This window comes from Anneissia japonica, unplaced genomic scaffold, assembly GCF_011630105.1.
Source record: "Anneissia japonica isolate Jap-2015-1 unplaced genomic scaffold, ASM1163010v1 scaffold2308_len244532_cov108, whole genome shotgun sequence".
Classification (NCBI taxonomy): domain Eukaryota; kingdom Metazoa; phylum Echinodermata; class Crinoidea; order Comatulida; family Comatulidae; genus Anneissia; species Anneissia japonica.
Window position 1 is genome coordinate 28,545 of NW_022687540.1, and position 19,587 is coordinate 48,131.

Below are 19,587 nucleotides of genomic sequence, written 5' to 3' on the forward strand. Positions count from 1 at the left end.
ATGTCTAAATTCATTTAAACTAGCAATTCCGTATTATATTTATAAATCTTTATAACATTATACATTATACAAAAATTAGATTTTTTTTTTAAAACTGAAATTTTGCCGGGAATGGGGCTTTAAATATAGCTATTTTTAAAAAATTGTTTTAGGTAAAGCATTCCATTTTATTATTGCAGTATATGTGAATGTATTATGAACAATTGATTTAAATGTTGGCACCCTAAAATTAGACCACTGATGCCCCAGTACTAGAATTATGAGTCAGTGATACGATCAAAATTTGACTTGGCTTAAGGTGGGTAGCTATCATAGCCTACAAGCATGGCAAACCTTTAATAATTCTACTCTGATCATTCCCACCTCTGATAATTCAGATTGACCAATGTGAGCATGCGATTTTAAATTCTGTATAAACAGAGGACTGTTTTATTTTGAAGAAGTTTTTTCTATTGGGGGAAATAAAAATTGATGGATACAATATTATTCATAAGGATCGTGGCAGAAATGGAGGTGGAGTATGCGCGTAAATTAAACACGGTTTGGCTTTCAGAGAACATCATGACTTAAACTCAATATATATTGAAGGGACATGGTTTTATATACTGTTGTTAAAATCTTGTTCTATCCAATCCAATCCAATAAAAAATTGTATGTGTGTTTGCATCGAAGATATATAAATAATACATCTCTCATCTCTATAACAGATTCATGTTCAATAGACCTGGTTTTTATCTCACAGCAATTTATTACGAAGAACAACACAGCTTTTTATTTTTCTTTCACTACATTTAATACAAACACTCCTAAAATTGTCTTTATGAAATGGCGTATTCCATTCTTTCAATATTCTCGCAAGGGCTTATGGAACCAAGGGGGATGGGAAGACGTTTTTAAGGAGTGATTGTAGGAACATTATCCTTGACAGCAGCAAGGAGGTATAAAAACAATTCCCTTGATAGCAGCATGTACAACAGAGCAAAATGTGTCAAGAGCATCATCAATATCCACATTAGGTAATAAATTATTATTTCATGGTATATGGTTAAAAGTATTGATTAACTCAATTAGTAAAAAATAATAACGTCTACTGCAGAATTTTTGTGTGCAACATAAATTCGAAGCTCAATATGAAGTAATTTATCTTCTGAGTTTACGATATCATCGCCAACTACTGTCAAAATCTTGTTTTTAATACTGAGGACATTAAATGGTGAGGCGTTGTCTTCCGGCCCGATTCAGTTCAATGTAGACAATAAGCACAATTAATTCGCATAGACAGGCCGTATGATTTGAATAGCAAGATACAGCTTGCCCATAATGGTCGGAGTTTACGATATCATCCAAAGTTCCCTTTAAAATAAAAATCTCATCTCCCAAACCCTTCCCCTCTTCAGGCATACAAGCTCAATCCCCCTGTTGGACAGCTTAGTACCCCCTCCCACCCCAGAAAATGTATCCCAGAGCACGTCTGTCTAGGCCTTTAAGCCAGGGTCAGTGCATTGGTTCAAAGGTTCTTTGGTCCAAAGGGCCTTTAATCCGAAGATCCGTTGGTCCAAAGTAAATATAATTAAAATATAGAAAAATATATTTGAAGAAAACACAAATTTAGAACTACCATGTAAAAAGATTCCAAGTGAATGGAATGTAGGCCTAACGCTTTGTCTACACTATCAAATTTTATGTGACAAAAAATGTAATATGCCTATATATGGGTATGATGATGACATCATATTACATATTAATATCAAACTGTATAAAAAAAAGTTGAGTGTGTTCAGTTCGCACAAAATACTTGGAAAGTTGCAAAGCCCCCGAAAAATATGAAAATTTAGGGGTTTCAGAGGTTTATTTAATCGGGTTTATAAATAGATATTTTGCTAAGTATGTAGAAATACATAAATTTTCTCTCCCTCACGAATTGTGGAGTTGAATATTTAGTGGGCGAGATGCTTGACTTCTAATCCCATGGTCTCCGGGTTCAATTCCTCTTACGACAGGACCTTCCCCCGGCTTCTCTCAATTGTGTACATGAAGTCTGGCATAGCGATTAAAAAAAAAAATACGATAATGAAACTACAAATAAAAATGGCCAGATTTTTTTTCTGAAGGCTTCTCACTGTACACATCAAGAAAATCTATATCAGATAAAGTCTTACATAGCCGTTAACTGAATATCTAATAGCCTGCAGTGATTATTTCAGTGACAATCCCTACATAAAGGAAGCACTAGACGTGATTCATACCATATGTATATTGAGTTTTAATTCATAATACTACCGGTAATAGTTCAACAGACTGACTGAACTTCTTCCTGGGAAATACTTGAACATCTCTCCATCCACGAACGATCGAGAGAGGAATTTTACCGAGTTAGCCAGATTTTTGTACATTTCGCAAAATAAACGAAATATATTAAAAATATTGGCTATGTTCTCACACGACAGCTAACTGTTAGCAGGATCCGGATTCTGCTAACCGTTAGCTGCTGTGCGTCCATGCGAGAAAATCCCGATCCAGATACAATATGATGATCGAATCACTGGCCAATAAGGAACTGGAAATTGTAAACGCGTATGTGTGATTGGTTGATGATAGAAATGCCCTCAACTTGCTAACCGATAGCGCTTGCTAACCGTTAGCGTATCAGGATACCGCTAACAGTTAGCGCTAACCAATCGGCCGTTCTCACACAGGTGCTAACGTAGACCAAACCCAGTACCGTTACAATTTTTAATCATACGGGGAATCCACTCATATAAGGCAAAAAAGACAAATATTAATTTCTTGTCCCCTCCCACATCCATTTTTCCTGCCTCACCAATTTTTCTTTAGCCTGGTTCTCACGAGAGCACTAGTATCCGGATCTGGAGCTAACCGTTAGCGCTAAACAGGAGTTCGTGCTTCGAACAGGTCATTCCATTCATAGAAGAAGCCTTTTGATGGAGAAAGCATACCTTTTTTAGCAAAGGTTTGCCTAGGTCGAAACTAACTCCGGCTATATAAAATTGATTATAAGATAGTAAAAAAATTATCTTGTTATTGTACTACTAGTAGTAGTGATAGATACTATGTACACGTTTAATTATTGTTATTTATTCATTATGTCATTATATTTACATTTAAAATTAATGTATTGTTTAAGTATGAATTATTAGTTCATATAAAAATTAATCTTATTAAAATTGTATATTTTAAATTATATATTTCTCTTTGACACCGTGAAAACTATAAAAAATGAACAGTAATATAGTTTCCTAAACATTTATATTTAAGCGTTCTATAACATAAGTCTACTGTAAAGAAGCCATCTCAATACTATAATAGCCTACACAAATATAATAGACAAAGTAAAATATGGGATCATTAGAGTTAAATCATACCTCATTGCGGGTTGGATACCTTAAGTTTTCTTCTCTGATTTCATATGATGTTAACGAATGTAGGTAAGAATGGCCCCGAAAAAAATGGCCCTGGAAAAAATGGCCCCGGAAAAAATGGCCCTGGTAAAAATGGCCTCATAGGACAGGTAGGTAAAGATGGCCCCAATGAAAAATTCGGTAATAAATGACATATTTTTTTTTTAATCTTCAAATATTTAAATACTGTATAAGCAAGAATTGAATCAAGAAATAAAAAATAGCCCTCAATTATAAAATTCAAGAAAAAAAAAATTAATAAATAAATGTTGATTTAATTAATAAATCAACATAAAGAATGCATATTTGAGAACTAAAATAAATTAGTTTTTAGCTCCTATGAGTAGCTCTGGGAGTAGGTCTAAGTATTTTTTAAATTATTAATATTATTACTATATTTGCGGCCAATTATTAATATAGTTATTATTATTGATGGCTCTGATGGGAGGTTCTAAAACATTGATTCGGCACCAGTGTTGAACGACGAACTTGCAGGGAATGTTATAAACCATTTTCGCGAAATTTGAAATAAAAATTTCCAATAACGTAGCGACTACCAACTATGGGGACTTTCAGAGGCTTGGCATTTCGCGGTACGTATTACTGTATGGATAACATCAACAATAAATCTAAATTGCTAACGAGCACAAACATTTTTAAAACGGAAAAACAGTACAGTAAAATGTACAATAGTCAGCGAGTTTGTCAAACAAGGTATAAAAAAATTCTCGCCTTGGGTAGAATCTTTTTTAAGAAAATCGTTAATTTCATTAAAAAAAACACAAGTTACTGATTGATTAAATAATTATATTTTAAATAAGAAATGATTATGCACAGTAAATGTAACATAGGAAAACATTTTAAAGATATTAGACTAGTGCTACTGAAACTGTTAATTATTTCAAGGTTTTATCTAAGTGCAAATCCAAGTTTGATTGCTTAATTAAAGAAATGCTTTGGATCAAAGAACTGAAACCTACACTTAACAAACAAACTGATTCAGTCAAAGCCAAACTGTTTATCTAGTTAATCTGCTAAGAAGGGCTAATTATTGCTTAGTTTATGGAGGTATTCACTATAATACCTCCATGCTTAGCGCCATTGTGGCTCCACACAGTAGGCCCTATTGATATGTAAATTAATTACTTCCTGTCACTGCTTGGTATTTTTGTTTTTAGTTTTTTCAATTTACTTGATCTTGAGAATGGTTCCATGATGGACCTGAAACGTCGATCTTTCTTGTCATGACTTTCTTGTTGACTCTCTTCGTGTGCGTTCTCACCGCCGTGCTACCCAGATCACAGCAGCTTGGTAGTAGTAATCAACAACCCGGTAAGCTAAATCACACAATGGTGCTTCCCGTTGTTCAAGCGGCCTGTAGTCTCGCCTTGTTCGTTAGGTTTATTGTTCCTCAACTGACATCTGATCTCTGGAACTCTCACAACAATGTTCTAAACATGAGACTTAGTCCTATCCACCATGCATAACAACTGGTGAATTGAGTCCACAAGACGCAGGCCTCTGTTTTACCACCGTGTTTGACGAATATTTTCGGGAGAACCCTTAGTTTATTAAAAATATCCCTAGGACGGAAGCTACAACAAAGAACCAAATTATTATCTACGCCGTTATCCAAAAACGATGTTGGAAGCTAGGAAAATAAAGAACAAGCTGAGAAGAAAGGCCTTTAGGAAAGATTTAACTCAGGAATCGAAAGTGGAATTCTTCAAGGCCTTGAAAGTCTATGACAATTTTATAAAAGCCCATTCCAATAATGAGAATAGGAGATCAACCCAATATGAGGAAAAACTGTACCGTGCTAATTTTTGGAGATTTAGCAAAAATCTTCTCACCAATTCGCTCTACACTGGTCACAAAGGCCCTTATTTTCTAAAGAAACTGCAAACAATTTTTACTCAACTAAATATGGAATTCCAAAAACCATAGATGCTTCTCTACTGTCTTGGATACCGGACCCTCGTACACCAGAGGAAGATACAATTCCATTCAACACAAGCAGTATCCGCCCAAAAGACATTCGCAATATTTTAAAACGCAAAAGTAAAAATTCAGCTCCTGGCCCTGACGGTATCTGCTACGGCTTACTGAAAAAACTTTCTTGTACTCACCACTTTCAAGCCACGCTGTATAATAAAATTCTGGAAACTGGCAACCAGTGCCAACTTGGACAGATAGCAGAGTTACACTGATCCATAAAAAAGGTGCAACTGACTCCCCATCGAATTTTAGGCCTTTCGCATTATCATCATGCGCTGGTAAAATATTCCATATTATCCTAGCTATTAAACAGTCTGGAAGACTTCATGAAGCAGAATAAACTCGTCAATACGGAATTGCAAAAAGCTTTTCTCAGAGGTATCAACGGATGTATTGAGCATAACACCGTTGTTCATGAGCTCATCAGACATGCTAAAGCCAACTCCCGAACAATTCACTTTACGTTTTTTGACTTGGAGGACGCCTTTGGTTCGGTGCCTCATAACTTAATTAGTCTCATACTTGATAGATCTAAAGTTGATCCTTGTTTTAAAATTTACATTAATAATTTATATGCCAATATCTCTGGGTACGTTAAAACAAAGGATTGGCAATCGGATGAATTTAAATTTCGTAAAGGTATTTTTCAGGGCGATCCTTTATCTCCCCTTATCTTTATTTTGATTTTCGACCCCATTATCCAGGCATTGGAATTGGAGCTTTCCCACGGCTACAATATGGATGGAATGAAACACATCACAACTCCATTTGCAGATGACGTCTGCTTAATAACTGGTAATAAGAAAACACACCAAAGATTAATTAATAAGATATCCACCTTTACTTCGTCAATGGGACTTAAACTAAAACCATCCAAATGCAAATCTCTCTCTACTGTCCGTGGGAAAGCTTAAAATGTGCCGTACACTCTAGCTGATAGCACTATTGCATCAGTTCAAGACGAACATCATAATTTTTGGGCTCCATTATATCATTCCGTAATACCGAGAATGATGTCTTCCAATATCTTAAAGAGATAATTGAGAATAATCTTAAAGTAATCGATAGTTCTCTTGTTAGGTCTGAATTCAAAGTCAAAATTTATTCCAATTACCTGTTACCTAGTTTAAGATTTCATCTGACTGTTAACGATATTTGTAAAACTCAGCTTGATAAACTTGATTCCCTCAGTAGCAAGTATGTAAAAAAATGGGTTGGTTTACCTAAACCCGGTACATTATCCTTTATCCAAATGCCGTTAGGGCTTGACATTCCTAGAATTTCCAACTTATATATCGAGAGTCATACACTTGCCCATGTGTCTTCTCGATTTAAGGGGGGTCCCCAGGTTAATCATTCTATTGACTGTAGACTAAAGAGGGAATGTAACTGGAAGAATAAAATTTCGCTAACCAGTAGGTCCGAAAATCTCTTCCTTGAGGCAAAAAACTCAGAGCCCAGTCCTTCTCTCCCCCGTACTGAAACAATTGTTAAGAACAAACTTAAATCTGATATCCAAGAATATTGGAACCGCCATGTGAAGGAGCTTCTGGTTCAGGGAAGATTTTATGACTTGCTTTCTCTTGAAGAAAGTTGTCATCACTGGAAGAGCTTCATATACAACCTGCCCAGAGGAGTTATGAAATTCCTTACTAATGCTCTGGGGGATACGCTAAATAATAGGGTTAACTTGCACAGATGGGGAAAAAATATTTCAGAAAGTGTATGGGCTGCAATAACAGAGAGACTCTCTGCCATATTCTACATTTTTGCTCACGTTCCCTGGACCAGGGGCGCTTCACATGGTGACATTACAATGTTCTTAATTATATTTACTGTACAAGAATTTAAAAGATGGATTCAAAACTGTTAAATCTCCTCCTGTTATTCTTTGCGACCTCGTAGCCAGCGCCTCTGCTAATCCCAACTGAATGCATCCCAACAAATCTTCTTCCCGATATCTGCCTTTATTGGCCCGACTTAAGAAAACTTACCATCATGGAACTCACAATTCCATTTGATACTTCAATTGATGCTGCTCATAAAAGAAAGTTGAACAAGTATTCCCCTCTAGTTACGGACCTCTCAGACGCCGGCTATGATGTCGAACTGATCGTTTTTGAGGTTGGTTCCCAGGGGTTCATTTTTTACTCCCTTGTCATCTTATTTTAAGGATGTAACCTAGAGAGATTTATTCATTCATTTATTCTTCCTTTTATTCAATTCTCTTTTTTTTTCTTCTTTTTTTTTTACTGTATTTTTTATTTATATATATATATTTTTTTTTTATATATTTATATTTTTATATGTATCTGAAATTTTATTGAAAAAAAGTGATTTGAAATAATTTACTAAATTTCATTATGTAAAAATAGTTATGCTTTAACATAGATTAAAAATATGTTATGCCTTACTTATTTTTAATCTATGGTCTTTTTAATTAATTTTCTTTTTTTTATTGGAAATCCTGTAGTGTAGAGTAAATTTATCAAAACCCATTAAGTTTACAGTAATATGAAAAAAAAAATTTAGTTTATACAGAAATAGTATCTAAAATGATCTCAGTTTCCAAAGTTAAAGCAAAAGATCTAATCTAAACACACAGTATTAGGCAGGATGTATTTGTTTGGAAGAACCTACTCTTTTGTGAAATTAAGAGGTTTATAGGTGAAAAGTGTAAATTTAGAAATGAGTTTTATTTTTTCCTTTGAACTGAGATCAATATGTGTTTTTTTTTAAATTTCTTTAAAAGCATTTGTTTTTTAACAATTAAATAATGTTCTGAGAGGTAATCGAAAAACAATGGCCAATGAATAACATTGAATAACATTTTTTGATAGTAGAAATAAAAGTTTTAAAAACGTTATTTCACTAACAAAGTAGAGGAATGACATACAGTATACAGTACTTCAACTACCAAAATATGCAACTCATAGATAACCACAAACTTTACTTTTGTTAAATATCAAATGAATTAACTTTACATGTTATAAACAATGGAAATAAACAGTAGTTAAAGCATGTGGATCAATTGTGTGTTTGAATCACAAGTTCATGTATGGGAAAAGGGAGAGGCTTACTTTCTCGCAAACTTAGCAATAAATTGTCTGCTTAGAGTTTATTCAAAGAAGTATTGCTTTTAGTAAACTGAATAGTTAGGAATACATTTATTTACTCATCACTAACTAAATCCAAGTGCCTACTAGTGGCTTAAAATTATATATAGTTATGTATGGCAATTATTGGGGCCATTTTTACCTACCTGTCATATGGGGCCATTTTTTCCGGGGCAATTTTTTCCAGGGCCATTTTTTTCCGGGCCATTCTTACCTACATTCGATTGTGGGGGTAGGGTGATTATGGTAGGATTAAGTGGTATTGCTAAATCCCACAAACCTCCCAAAACACACTGTAGAAAATCAAACAATTCAATTATGATTGACTGACTTGGTATATTAATAAGAAAATTAAATACATTCATAATTATTTTTTGGTTAAAATTTAGATTTTTTATGAAAAAATACTTGCAAATACACCACAAACCACTAAACACACTGCAAACCCCATCTAAACCATATAACTATGATTGTAGAACTCTCTTTTTCTTAAAAAAAAAAAATAACAATAATTTGATGTTTACCAATACACAGATTGAATTTCTGGAAAATTCTGATTCCGCTTCCGTGAAATCGGCCACAAGTAAATTACTTTAGTATTAATAAATGCATGATTTATGTTGATTTATTAATTATGTTGTTGCTAATTTTTAACATTTAAATGGAAAAAAAATAAAAAGTGTAATTCATGGCTTTTTATTTATCTTTGAATATTTTATCATTGAATATTAATTCTTGCAAAAAAGTAAAATGTAAATGGCAATTTGTTTGATGTTAAATTCCTTTTAAAAACTAAATTATTTAAGATAAAAAAATGCATATATTGACTCAAGAAAATCAGTTTTAATACAGAATTTGATAATTGGGGAGATTCCTTTTAAAAACTAAATTAGTTAAGATAAAAAAAAAAATGCATATAATGACTCAAGAAAATCAGTTTTAATTCAGAATTTAATTATTGGGGCCATTTTTTCCGGGGCCATTTTTTCTGGGCCATTCTTACCGTACACCGATGTTAACTGATACTAAAGAGTTTCTCTATATCTGTTTTCTTCAAGGGTTTTTCTATGGTTGGATTCGGACGTAAACTCAATTACATGGGTAATCTGCTATATAGGCTCGGAGCTAAATGTAACTAAAAGTTACATATTTTACAAGCTTCTGCAAGGTCAGAATTCTGAATAGTTTGTGACCTGATTGACGAGCCCGTGTCAAATTAGCAATGTTTTCGCGGCAATTTCAATAATTCATACACGAATTTACGCTATTTCTGCTTACTTTTTATAAAATTTACTCATTTCCTTGTGATTATCCTTACAAATTGATGCCGAATTATGATTAACCCAGCCGACCTAACCATCCTGACAACTTTTACATTGCTTCTCGATGACGTATTCGATCTAAACCAAGCTTTTCGACGAAGAAAAGTACAACAATGACGAAGACAACGACCAGCGTGGAAAGAAAGATTGGGCAACAACGCGAAGAATCATGCAGCGTGGTCGCGAGCTTCTTTTTGTCCAGTGCACTCTGACCCGGCATTGTTTACAAATCTGAAGGGTCAACTTGTGACCTGGGCCTTGTTACGAGTGATTAATTACGCCTTGAGGCAAGGTGTAATTGAAATATCCAGTAAAAAAGGTGTATATATATTTTAATTTATTTATATTTGCGTCGTGGTACGTTTAGATGTTTTTCTTTTTATCATAATGCTTTTTATCATAAAGCTAGAACATTTTTGTCTTGACAAAAATGTCATAAGTTGGTTTAAAAGCTACTTAAGAAACCGTATCCAAATTACTAATGTTAATAATGTCTCATCCAGTAAAGATAATAGTGTTTGTGGAGTACCCCAGGGGTCAATCCTAGGGCCTTTGTTATTTTTACTGTATATTAATGATCTTTCTAAAATTGTACAAAATGTAAAAATTAGCATGTATGGGGATGATACTGCTCTGTATTTAGCATCTGATAATGTGAAAGAAATGTCTGATAAAATTAATATTGATCTCCACAACATTGCAAACTGGTTGTATTGTAACAAATTAAACTTAAATATTAATAAAACAGAATTCATGGTAATTGGAACACACCAAAAATTGGAAAAAATGAGTTACGTTTGAAAATTGAAGGTACATGCCTAAAAAGAGTTCATCAATGTAAACATTTAGGTATTGTAATTGATGAGCATCTTTCATGGACAAAACAAATTGAACATGTTAAAAATAAAATATTACCAGGCCTTTTTTATCTTAAGAAATCTAGTGAAATTGTTCCAAAATCCATTCAATGCACACTTTACAAAACTATTACTGCCCCACACTTCCAGTATTGTAATGTTGTCTGGGGAAGGTGTAATAGTACTTTAAGTAAAAAGCTACAGGTTTTACAAAATAGAGCTGCCAAAATTATTACAAAGATGTCCAGTTATGATTCAAGCTCTTCAGCTCTCAAAAAAAAATTAAACTGGAACAGGCTTGATACAAACCAGTTTCACAACGAAGCTATTACAATGTACAAGATTATGAATAATATAAGCCCACAATATCTTATTAACAGATTCAGTTCTAAAGAAAACCCACATAATACCAGATCTAAAGACAAACTTTATCTATGCAAACCTCGAACTGAATACAAAAAGAAAAGTTTCACCTATCATGGATCAGAATTATGGAATTCATTATCAGAAGAAGCAAAAAATGCTAAAGATTTAAAGAGTTTTAAAAATATTGTGTCAAACCTGACCAGTTTTTGAAACCGCAGATTTTATTATTTCAAATTTGAAATTGTTTAAAAGTAGCATTTAGTTCCTAATTTTTACAGTTGGTAGGTTTTTACTTTTCCATGTTTGTTTTCCCTTTCTTTTATCATATCAGTAGTTTAAGTACACGGCCTCTTGGAAGACCAACCTTTGTAAAAAGATTGAAATGAGTATCCGTGGATAAATAAAGTTATTATTATTATTAATCGATTTTGGTGTGAATATTACGCTATTGTCATTTTTGTTTGTCCTTTTCCGAATGTATGTTTTGTCGCGATTCTAATAGTTGCTGATTTTTTTTTTCTCCTGTGTCAGTCCTTTTCTCTGTGTTTTGATTTTCTCGCTTCTTGCATTTTAATATTTTATCTTTTAATAATCTTGTATTTTGTACATGTTATAAATCTACGCTCAATTCAGTTATATTATACTGCTATGAGTTTTGATAATAAAAACAGAATGAATGAATGAATGAATGAATGAACTACATAAAGATAGTTGTACATGCAATAAAATGCACCTCGTGTTCTAGAAAATATGTTGCGGAGAGAAAGCTAGGAGCATTAGAGAAGAATAAAGGAAAACCAAACAAAAATGAGAAATAAAGAAACATCATCCATTCTCTACCAACACTTGTACACTATACAAAGAAAGGTAAGGTATTGAAGACTTATCAAGAAGATCCGGTGTTTACGTCAAACTTAATGAATCAGATAAAGAGAATTAAGCTGGACTAAACCTCAAAGACAAGTGGGGAAACAAAAATTACATACGAGACTAATGCTAATCTTACTGGGGTGTCAACACCTATAGAATTACAGTACTTCTGTAACACGGCACTCCGGTTCCTGAACCGAGAAGCGTCTGATAGGTCGAAAGTGTTCTCAATATAAATACAATATTATTTTATATTATTATTATCCTTTTTTTTAACGCCTAATTTTATGTTGTTTGCAGGATCATGGGGCAGTAAGAAAATTAGATAAGTAATGTATGAGGAAAGACGCTAAGTACTAACATGAAAAAACACCTAACCTTAGAAAAAGCAAAACATTAACCTGATGGTGCTGATTGTATCGATATTGGCTTTCCCCAGTCTCCAGTAATTTCTGCGTTATTAACAACTCTAGAGTCGACTTGATAAAAAACACATCCTGGTGATAATCCCGACATCTTGACTTCTAATTGTAAACCGTCAGTTGTGTTGACAATTACTTGTTTACTTCCATCTTTGTTTTGGTATCGCACTTGATAACGAAGTATATCATCGCAATGGATTTGCTCAGGAGCATTTGATACAGGCTTTACGAAAAAAAAAAGATATGAAAGGCTTAATAACTGTCATTAATATCTTAATTTAAAATTATTTAATTTTCAGTAAATCACATCTTTGACTTGCCAGTTGTTTTGATTGATTGTGAGATCATGCCAAAATCAAAATGGAGGTTGTAATTGAAATAGAAAATTAAATATGCTTACTCACCTTCAACATCAAGATAATATCATTACCATCAACTTTTTTCAATTCTATTTCTGGAGATTCTAAAGGCTCTTTAAGAAAAGAAACAATTATTGTATAAATGAAAATATAAACAACATTAATACACATTACTAAAACCTATCATGTTTTCTATAAAATGTAAATGATCATTGTGAGATACAAGAACTCAGTTGCACATATCAATATTTTTACACGTACATGGTCCCATGGTCCTTAGATTTTATGCTAAATTGCATTGCATTAGTTAAAACTTCAATCAGCTGTTTTTATTAATATTCAAAATATATAGAATGACATCACTTTTTAATATGCATATCTTTGCTTTACAAGCATGGAAAGTGACCAAAGATCCTGGTAGAATCCCTGTGCAGAAAGATAAGAAAACAGGAAAAAATCAAACAAAAACAATGGCTTTGGAAAAGCCAATAAAGATCAGCAAATAAGTGGGCTTACTTGAGCATATAGTCTCTGCTGATCCATGTTCACTAGGTGGTCCATAGGTCTCTACGCCGCCAACTAATCTCGAGTATTGTACGTAGAATTCAACAGTTGTGTGCAGTGCAAGATTGTCGATGATATATACACCATTGGCAATGATATCAACAGAAGTGAATGTACTTGTCGATGAAGTATCATACCATAACTTACATCCGGTAATAGTTCCTGTTCCAAAGTCTCGAAGAGGATCCCAGCTACAGGGTATATGTATGGTAGTTGCTGTTTGGTTCGAAGGTGTTGGCGGTTTGGAACTGTAAGGTAGTGCTAATAAGAAAGAGCACTTGTTATAATATTTATTCTGAATATATTAGGGTGGTGAAAGATACACTTAATGTATTTTTTATAGGTATAAATGCGGCTTTACAGGAAACAATTCTCTTTCATTGCTTAATCTTGGAAATTGCATTACGATTATACAAAATCAAGATTTAAGCTCAATTTAACACAATTCAAAGTAAATTTGAAGACGTGTATGTTACCTATGCTGCAGTCCTCTCCAGCCCATGCTTTGTGGCATCCATTGTCACAGCTTCCATTACGATTACAATCAGCTGAGTCTTTGCAATGACAAGGATAGTTACACAACACACCAAAGAAACCAGATGGACAGGACAGGCCTGGCAATAATTCTACAACAAAATGCGATATCATTATTATCTTTAAATGTTGAGTCAAAAGGTATTAGTGAAGCCAAAAGTAACTCTTGAATTATTACCGGTACTATTAGTATCACATGAACTAGTATTTTGAATTATTCGATTTGATAATATTCCTGTCCTAAAAATTAAAAAAAAAAATTAAAAAATTCTCAATTCTTTTTAAAATAGGCCCTAATAAATTAACAAAATAACACTTTTAAATTACGTGACTATAAACAAATATTTGTTTAGAAGTCATTCATTATTTTTTTCTATAAACAGGATTTTTTCTGACCCTCTCTCCTATGAAAGAAATGTTTAAAGAAATATGTAGCATAAGATTATATTTTTATCTTTTTCATGAAAGAGTACATATGACTAGATGGTGGTCAACCTCTCCTCCCTCAAAGCCTATGTTTTTACTTTGTAGAAAGGATGAAATCATGTGTTTTTCCTTAGCGTCCCCTTCAATTTAGGGCCGACTAGGTATTTTTTTATTGAAAATCAACAATTTGCACACAATTACTAAATGAATCGTAAGCATAATAGACAGTCACTACACATTCACTTTGTTTTTATTTATTGTATTTAACTATTGCACTCCCTAAATCCTCATAATGTGACTGTTTAGAAGGAATCATGTTCCTTTTCCATTTTTAAGATGGCTCATGAATATCAACGTGCCTACTTGGTAAACTGGGTTACCCTCTATTAAAAAACAAATCCTTCAAGTCCTTACAAATTATTGGTGGTCAGAGGTTAAACAAAAGAAATTTTAATGTAGCCTGGCCGTACATTTTTAGCAATGTAAATTAAGTACTTTAAATAGGAATATTAGAATATGCTTATTGTAATACAGTAGTTTATTTTGGATGCAAGGTACAGTATAATTAAAATATTTAATTACCTTTGTTGCCTATATGTAGATTAGTATTAGTAAGATTAGTAGATTAGTAAGAATAATAAAATAAGCTTTGTTTTTATACAAAATAAATATACTATTACTCATAAAATTTGACAAGTAAAATCTGAATATTACCTTGACACGCTGGTCCCATGTAATTATTCGTACAAGATGACCCAGATGTACAATCCCCTGTCTTTCCGTCACATCCTCCTGAATCGCAGTGACATACTTGACGGCAATCTGCTCCATAGTGATTGTTAGCACATGCTGTGAAATAGTACATTTTGGGGAAATCACATTGTTTGTCAATTAGTACCATATATTTAATCTTGTATGAACATACGATATGAGCGACAGTCTTTGTTTACCTTGTTTAATTAAAATATGCAGAGTACAACCTTCTTGCTGTTACTTGTTTGTGTCCTGGGCCTGTGCAAGGCATTTTTATACAATTGTCTTCCTTCATTCATGAGTTTTCAATTCCATTGTGCTGATTTTTGGAATGACTCATCACACTTTCACGTTTTATAGGTTCAACAGCGAAAATAAAATAAAGCCTGTATACGCAATATCCAGTAATATACTGTAATATTGACATCATTATAAACAAAAAGAACAAAATAGTTATAAACAGTGGCCAAAAACTTCTCGAACCTGTATTGCAATCGTTGCCTCCGTATCCGTCGATGCAGGTGCATCCGAAAGGATCAGGGGGACAAAAAAGCTTTCCTTTACAACCTTCATCATCTCCAATAGAACAAACAACATCACAATTACGACCCCAGTTGTTGCTTCCACATGCTACACGAACAAAAAGAAAGTATAAACCGTAAATACAGAAACATAACATATTTTATGAAAAACCACTTACAATTTTAGGCTGATGACTTTATTGATTTCTCATATATTTACTATTGAAATATATAAATATACAGAAACATGTGTTTCCAAGTACTTAAAGGTAAATTGAATTAAATTAAATTTAAGTTTGTTGGCTTACATGTTTGGCAGTATTCTCCTTTGAAGCCTGCGGGGCAAATACATAGACCGGTCTTGTCGTCACAAACTCCACCGTTATAACACACAGGACAATCAATCTCACATTCAGGGGGACTCCATTTTGGCAGCGGACAATCTAAGTAAAAATTGTACAAGTGTAAAAACTTTTAAAAAAAGTGAGTCTAAGGTGAATACAAAAATTAAATTAAAACACAAAGAATTTTATTATTAAGACTGTCTAAAATTGTTTTATCAAGTACAGTATGATTAAATATGGTTCATGTGTAATGAGCAATTTTTTTACGATTAATGAGCAATGATAATTTTAATTAGATACATTTGCAGCTTTCATGTTTACTATGTTTTTGAATTAAAATACGCTCCCTGATGGTATAAGAATTTTAGTCTGGAATTAACCTTTCTGAGAATAGACAATGCAATAGCTTCTCCATTCAAAGTTCCAAACCAAGGTATGTGATGGAGTCACTACATTGTATTTCTTGACCATTGCAAAAGATACTACAGTTTTCAGAATCAAATCTTTTTTCCTAGATGAGAAAATAATACTCATTTTTTTCAGGATGTAAAGACATGGAATTGTCAACTAGCCATTGATGGTAATTATTAAGGTTTGGACTTAACCTTGACCTGATAATTTTCAGGTCCTTATGACCTACTAACAAGACATTGTCACCCTCGTATTGTAACAGAAGGCATTCAACAGCATTTCACATGTCGTTCATGTAGCAAAGGAAGAGAATTGGGTTTAACAGGCTCCCCTGTGGAACTCCACTGGTAAGCTCCATACCGTCCGATCTCAGGTTGTTGACATCGACAACTGGTCATAGACAAGTTGTCAATAGTGAAGATAGAAGCAGAACCAGTTGATAGAAAGGACAATAAGAGCTTCTAACTTGCCACACAAAACAACATGATCAACGCTGTCGAATGCCTTCTGAATATCCAATAGAGCCATACCGACAAAGTTTCCTGCGGAAATTTGCTTTTGAATGTAGTCCTCAATATAAATGAGACAAGTGTCAGTTGACAAAACCCCTCTGAACCCTGACTCAAATGTATACAATAAATCGTTGCTTTCTAAATATTCATTAAGCTGAATTAACACAGATTTCTCGAGAATTTTGGAGATTGTTGGAAGAACACTGATTGGACGGTAGTTACAGAGGTCCCAAGTTGGTGAAGTGAAATTTCTGGGTAATTTGTCGTTAATTGAAGTGAAATTTCTAGGGATTTTTCTTTGGTTTATTGAATACATGGATGACATATTAATTTAACGCGTGTCATGCCGTTACCAAAAGCCATTACAAATATTTAACAAAAATAATAATGAGTCCTCTTTTTGTAAGTGCAAAAAATAGGCAAAGTAAGTCATTTTCAGGTTTTATTGAACTTAGGTGGTGGTGCAAAGCCATACGTTGTTTAAATTATAAGTAACCTAATTATTTGGAAGAGAAAAGGTGCCATTTCAATATTCACAATGACAATTCTATATTTTCTGGGAAAAACTGTAAAAATTTTGGGAAGCGGGGATCCTCCATAAAAATCTGGGAAACACGCAAATTTCTTGGGAGGTCTGTAGTTACCAGGTGAAAATTTATTTTTCTATTTATATAAAGGTTTGAATTTTTCTTGTTTGAGCATATCAGGGACTTGCTCCATTTTTAAGGAAGTATTGATTATGTGTGTTATGGGGCTGCTGATATAATCAGCAGCATCTCTTATGAATCTGGGTGGAATACCGTCCAGACCAGTGCTATTCCGAGGATTAACATGCTTCATTTCATTGAGGATAAAAGTCCTTGTGAATCTCTTGAAGAGTAAAAGTACACTTAATATGACAGTAATAGTCTTTAAATCTCTGGGAGCAAAAGTGAAAAATCAGTTTAGGTGAAAGAAGTAATTTAACCAGCTTTTGGGAGGTTTGGTATGTATTAGGATGTTTGGGACAAAAGAATTTCTGTGGGAACATTTTGTATTTTCTCTGATGTCATCAAAATACATTTTTCTAATTGGACAGGGCCAAAATTATTTTAGGCATAGGCCAACATAAAAATGTTAAATCGAAATGGAAATCAAAAACCGGGGCGGGGGAACTACAGTACCATTCGTCGGGGAGAAATAAAACTTATTCTTTTTTAACCCCCTTGCAATTCTGGATAAAGAAGTCAGTGTGTTCATTTTGTGTCACAATTCTCTTCTAATTTACTCTTTTGCAAACTCTCTGAAAGATCCTCCCATACTTCGATAGAACGTGCAGGTTTGGGTTGTTTTTAAGTCTCTTGTGGGTTTTCTGCTGGTGTGGAAGGAATATCTCTGTTCTGTGTCAAAACAATAATAACTTCATCAGAAAATGGAATCCTGTTGTCAAGCCACGAGTATTTTTTTGTAGAAACCAAGCAAACATGTGTTTACTAACTTACAATGTTCATCGCAAACGTGTGAAATTATGTTGGTACACATTTATGGTTCTACAAAATAAAGTTTTTAACACAAAACTGTAACTTTATTGTCATGTTATCATATCGTTTACTGTTAGGTCGTTATTACTGGCGTAGTTGAAACAGGGAGCTGCTTTTCATTCTTGGATGTCTTCCAATAAAGTTAAAAACAATTGATGTCTAGATTTCATCATCATAATATTTGGATTATTAGACTGCTCAAAGTTTAATAAAATTATTCTAAACAGCAACAAAATATTGGAAGATTTGCTACTGTTTTTCAATTTTTGGAGAGTGTTTTTCCCTTTGCATGAACTGGTTGAGTAGACGCGCGTTTTCCGTGATTGTGGTTTACTCTAATTAAATTGCGCCTCAAATGTATGAAAACAAGATTGATAAAAGTGTGTCTAGCTTGCGAAGTTGCAAAAAGCTGCAGCTAAATTTGGTACCATCATAAAGCTAAGACGATACTGAAGATGGTGAGGTAAAAATTAATGCATAAATCCACGTGAATCTGAGCTTTCTCTCCTACTTTTCTAAAAATAGATTTTTAAATATTTTTTCAGTTGTTTAAAGGACGATTTATTATTTATGCAAACTTCAAATTTAAACCAAAACATATATTTGTGTTCTGCAATTTATATACAAAAAATGTGTACATTTTGAAATAATTCTGAATTTTCCGTAAGAAAAAAAAAGTGTTTTGGTATAATGTAGTCAATTATAGCATTTGAAATATTTATAGAGAAATTTCTGACATTTGTTGAAAACACCCACCTCTAGAATTTGTTTAAATTTAAAATATTTTCAGGATAGATTCACCAGAGTATAACCTTCTTCAATCATGTGAAAAAAAGTGTAAAAGCCATAGTCACCAAAATGGACTTTGATTTCGCCCTGCCCACTGTGGGGCAGTATAACATACTCTGACGCAGAGCCATAGATAGAAAGAGTTGCGACATTGAGAATTTAGAAGCCATTTTGTTTCATACGCGATGCGCGTTCTGTGTCTAACATGATGTGCGTTCCTGTGTATAATATTGTATAATACATTTAGCGGCCTCCTGTATAGTTTAATTTCATTTAATCTTTTTAGCAGTCGAATTTCATGTAACTATTTATAGATTTTTTTTAATGATTTCACTAATTTATATCCAATTTCATATTATAAAATAATACTGTAATAATTTACTATTTTTAAGCAGTTCTTTAATCCTCGCCCATAGACAGAGAGAGCCCCTCGATGGCAAGCATTCTTTAATTAGGCAATCCTTAAGTAGCTCCTATTATTTTT

General features: G+C 33.3%; 1 protein-coding gene across 1 annotated transcript in view; it reads right to left on the bottom strand.

The window, feature by feature from the left end:
• LOC117119269 overlaps positions 1 to 19,587 on the bottom strand; it is a 50,630-nt gene that overhangs the window by 7,826 nt on the left and 23,217 nt on the right. Inside the window, exons 7-14 of the mRNA XM_033264075.1 lie at positions 17,595 to 17,713; positions 15,836 to 15,970; positions 15,490 to 15,636; positions 14,968 to 15,102; positions 13,770 to 13,919; positions 13,246 to 13,554; positions 12,775 to 12,842; positions 12,350 to 12,593 (exon numbers count right to left, since the gene is read on the bottom strand). Of these exons, the coding sequence (XP_033119966.1) occupies positions 12,350 to 12,593; positions 12,775 to 12,842; positions 13,246 to 13,554; positions 13,770 to 13,919; positions 14,968 to 15,102; positions 15,490 to 15,636; positions 15,836 to 15,970; positions 17,595 to 17,713 (1,307 nt within the window). The remainder of the gene's footprint in view (positions 1 to 12,349; positions 12,594 to 12,774; positions 12,843 to 13,245; positions 13,555 to 13,769; positions 13,920 to 14,967; positions 15,103 to 15,489; positions 15,637 to 15,835; positions 15,971 to 17,594; positions 17,714 to 19,587) is intronic.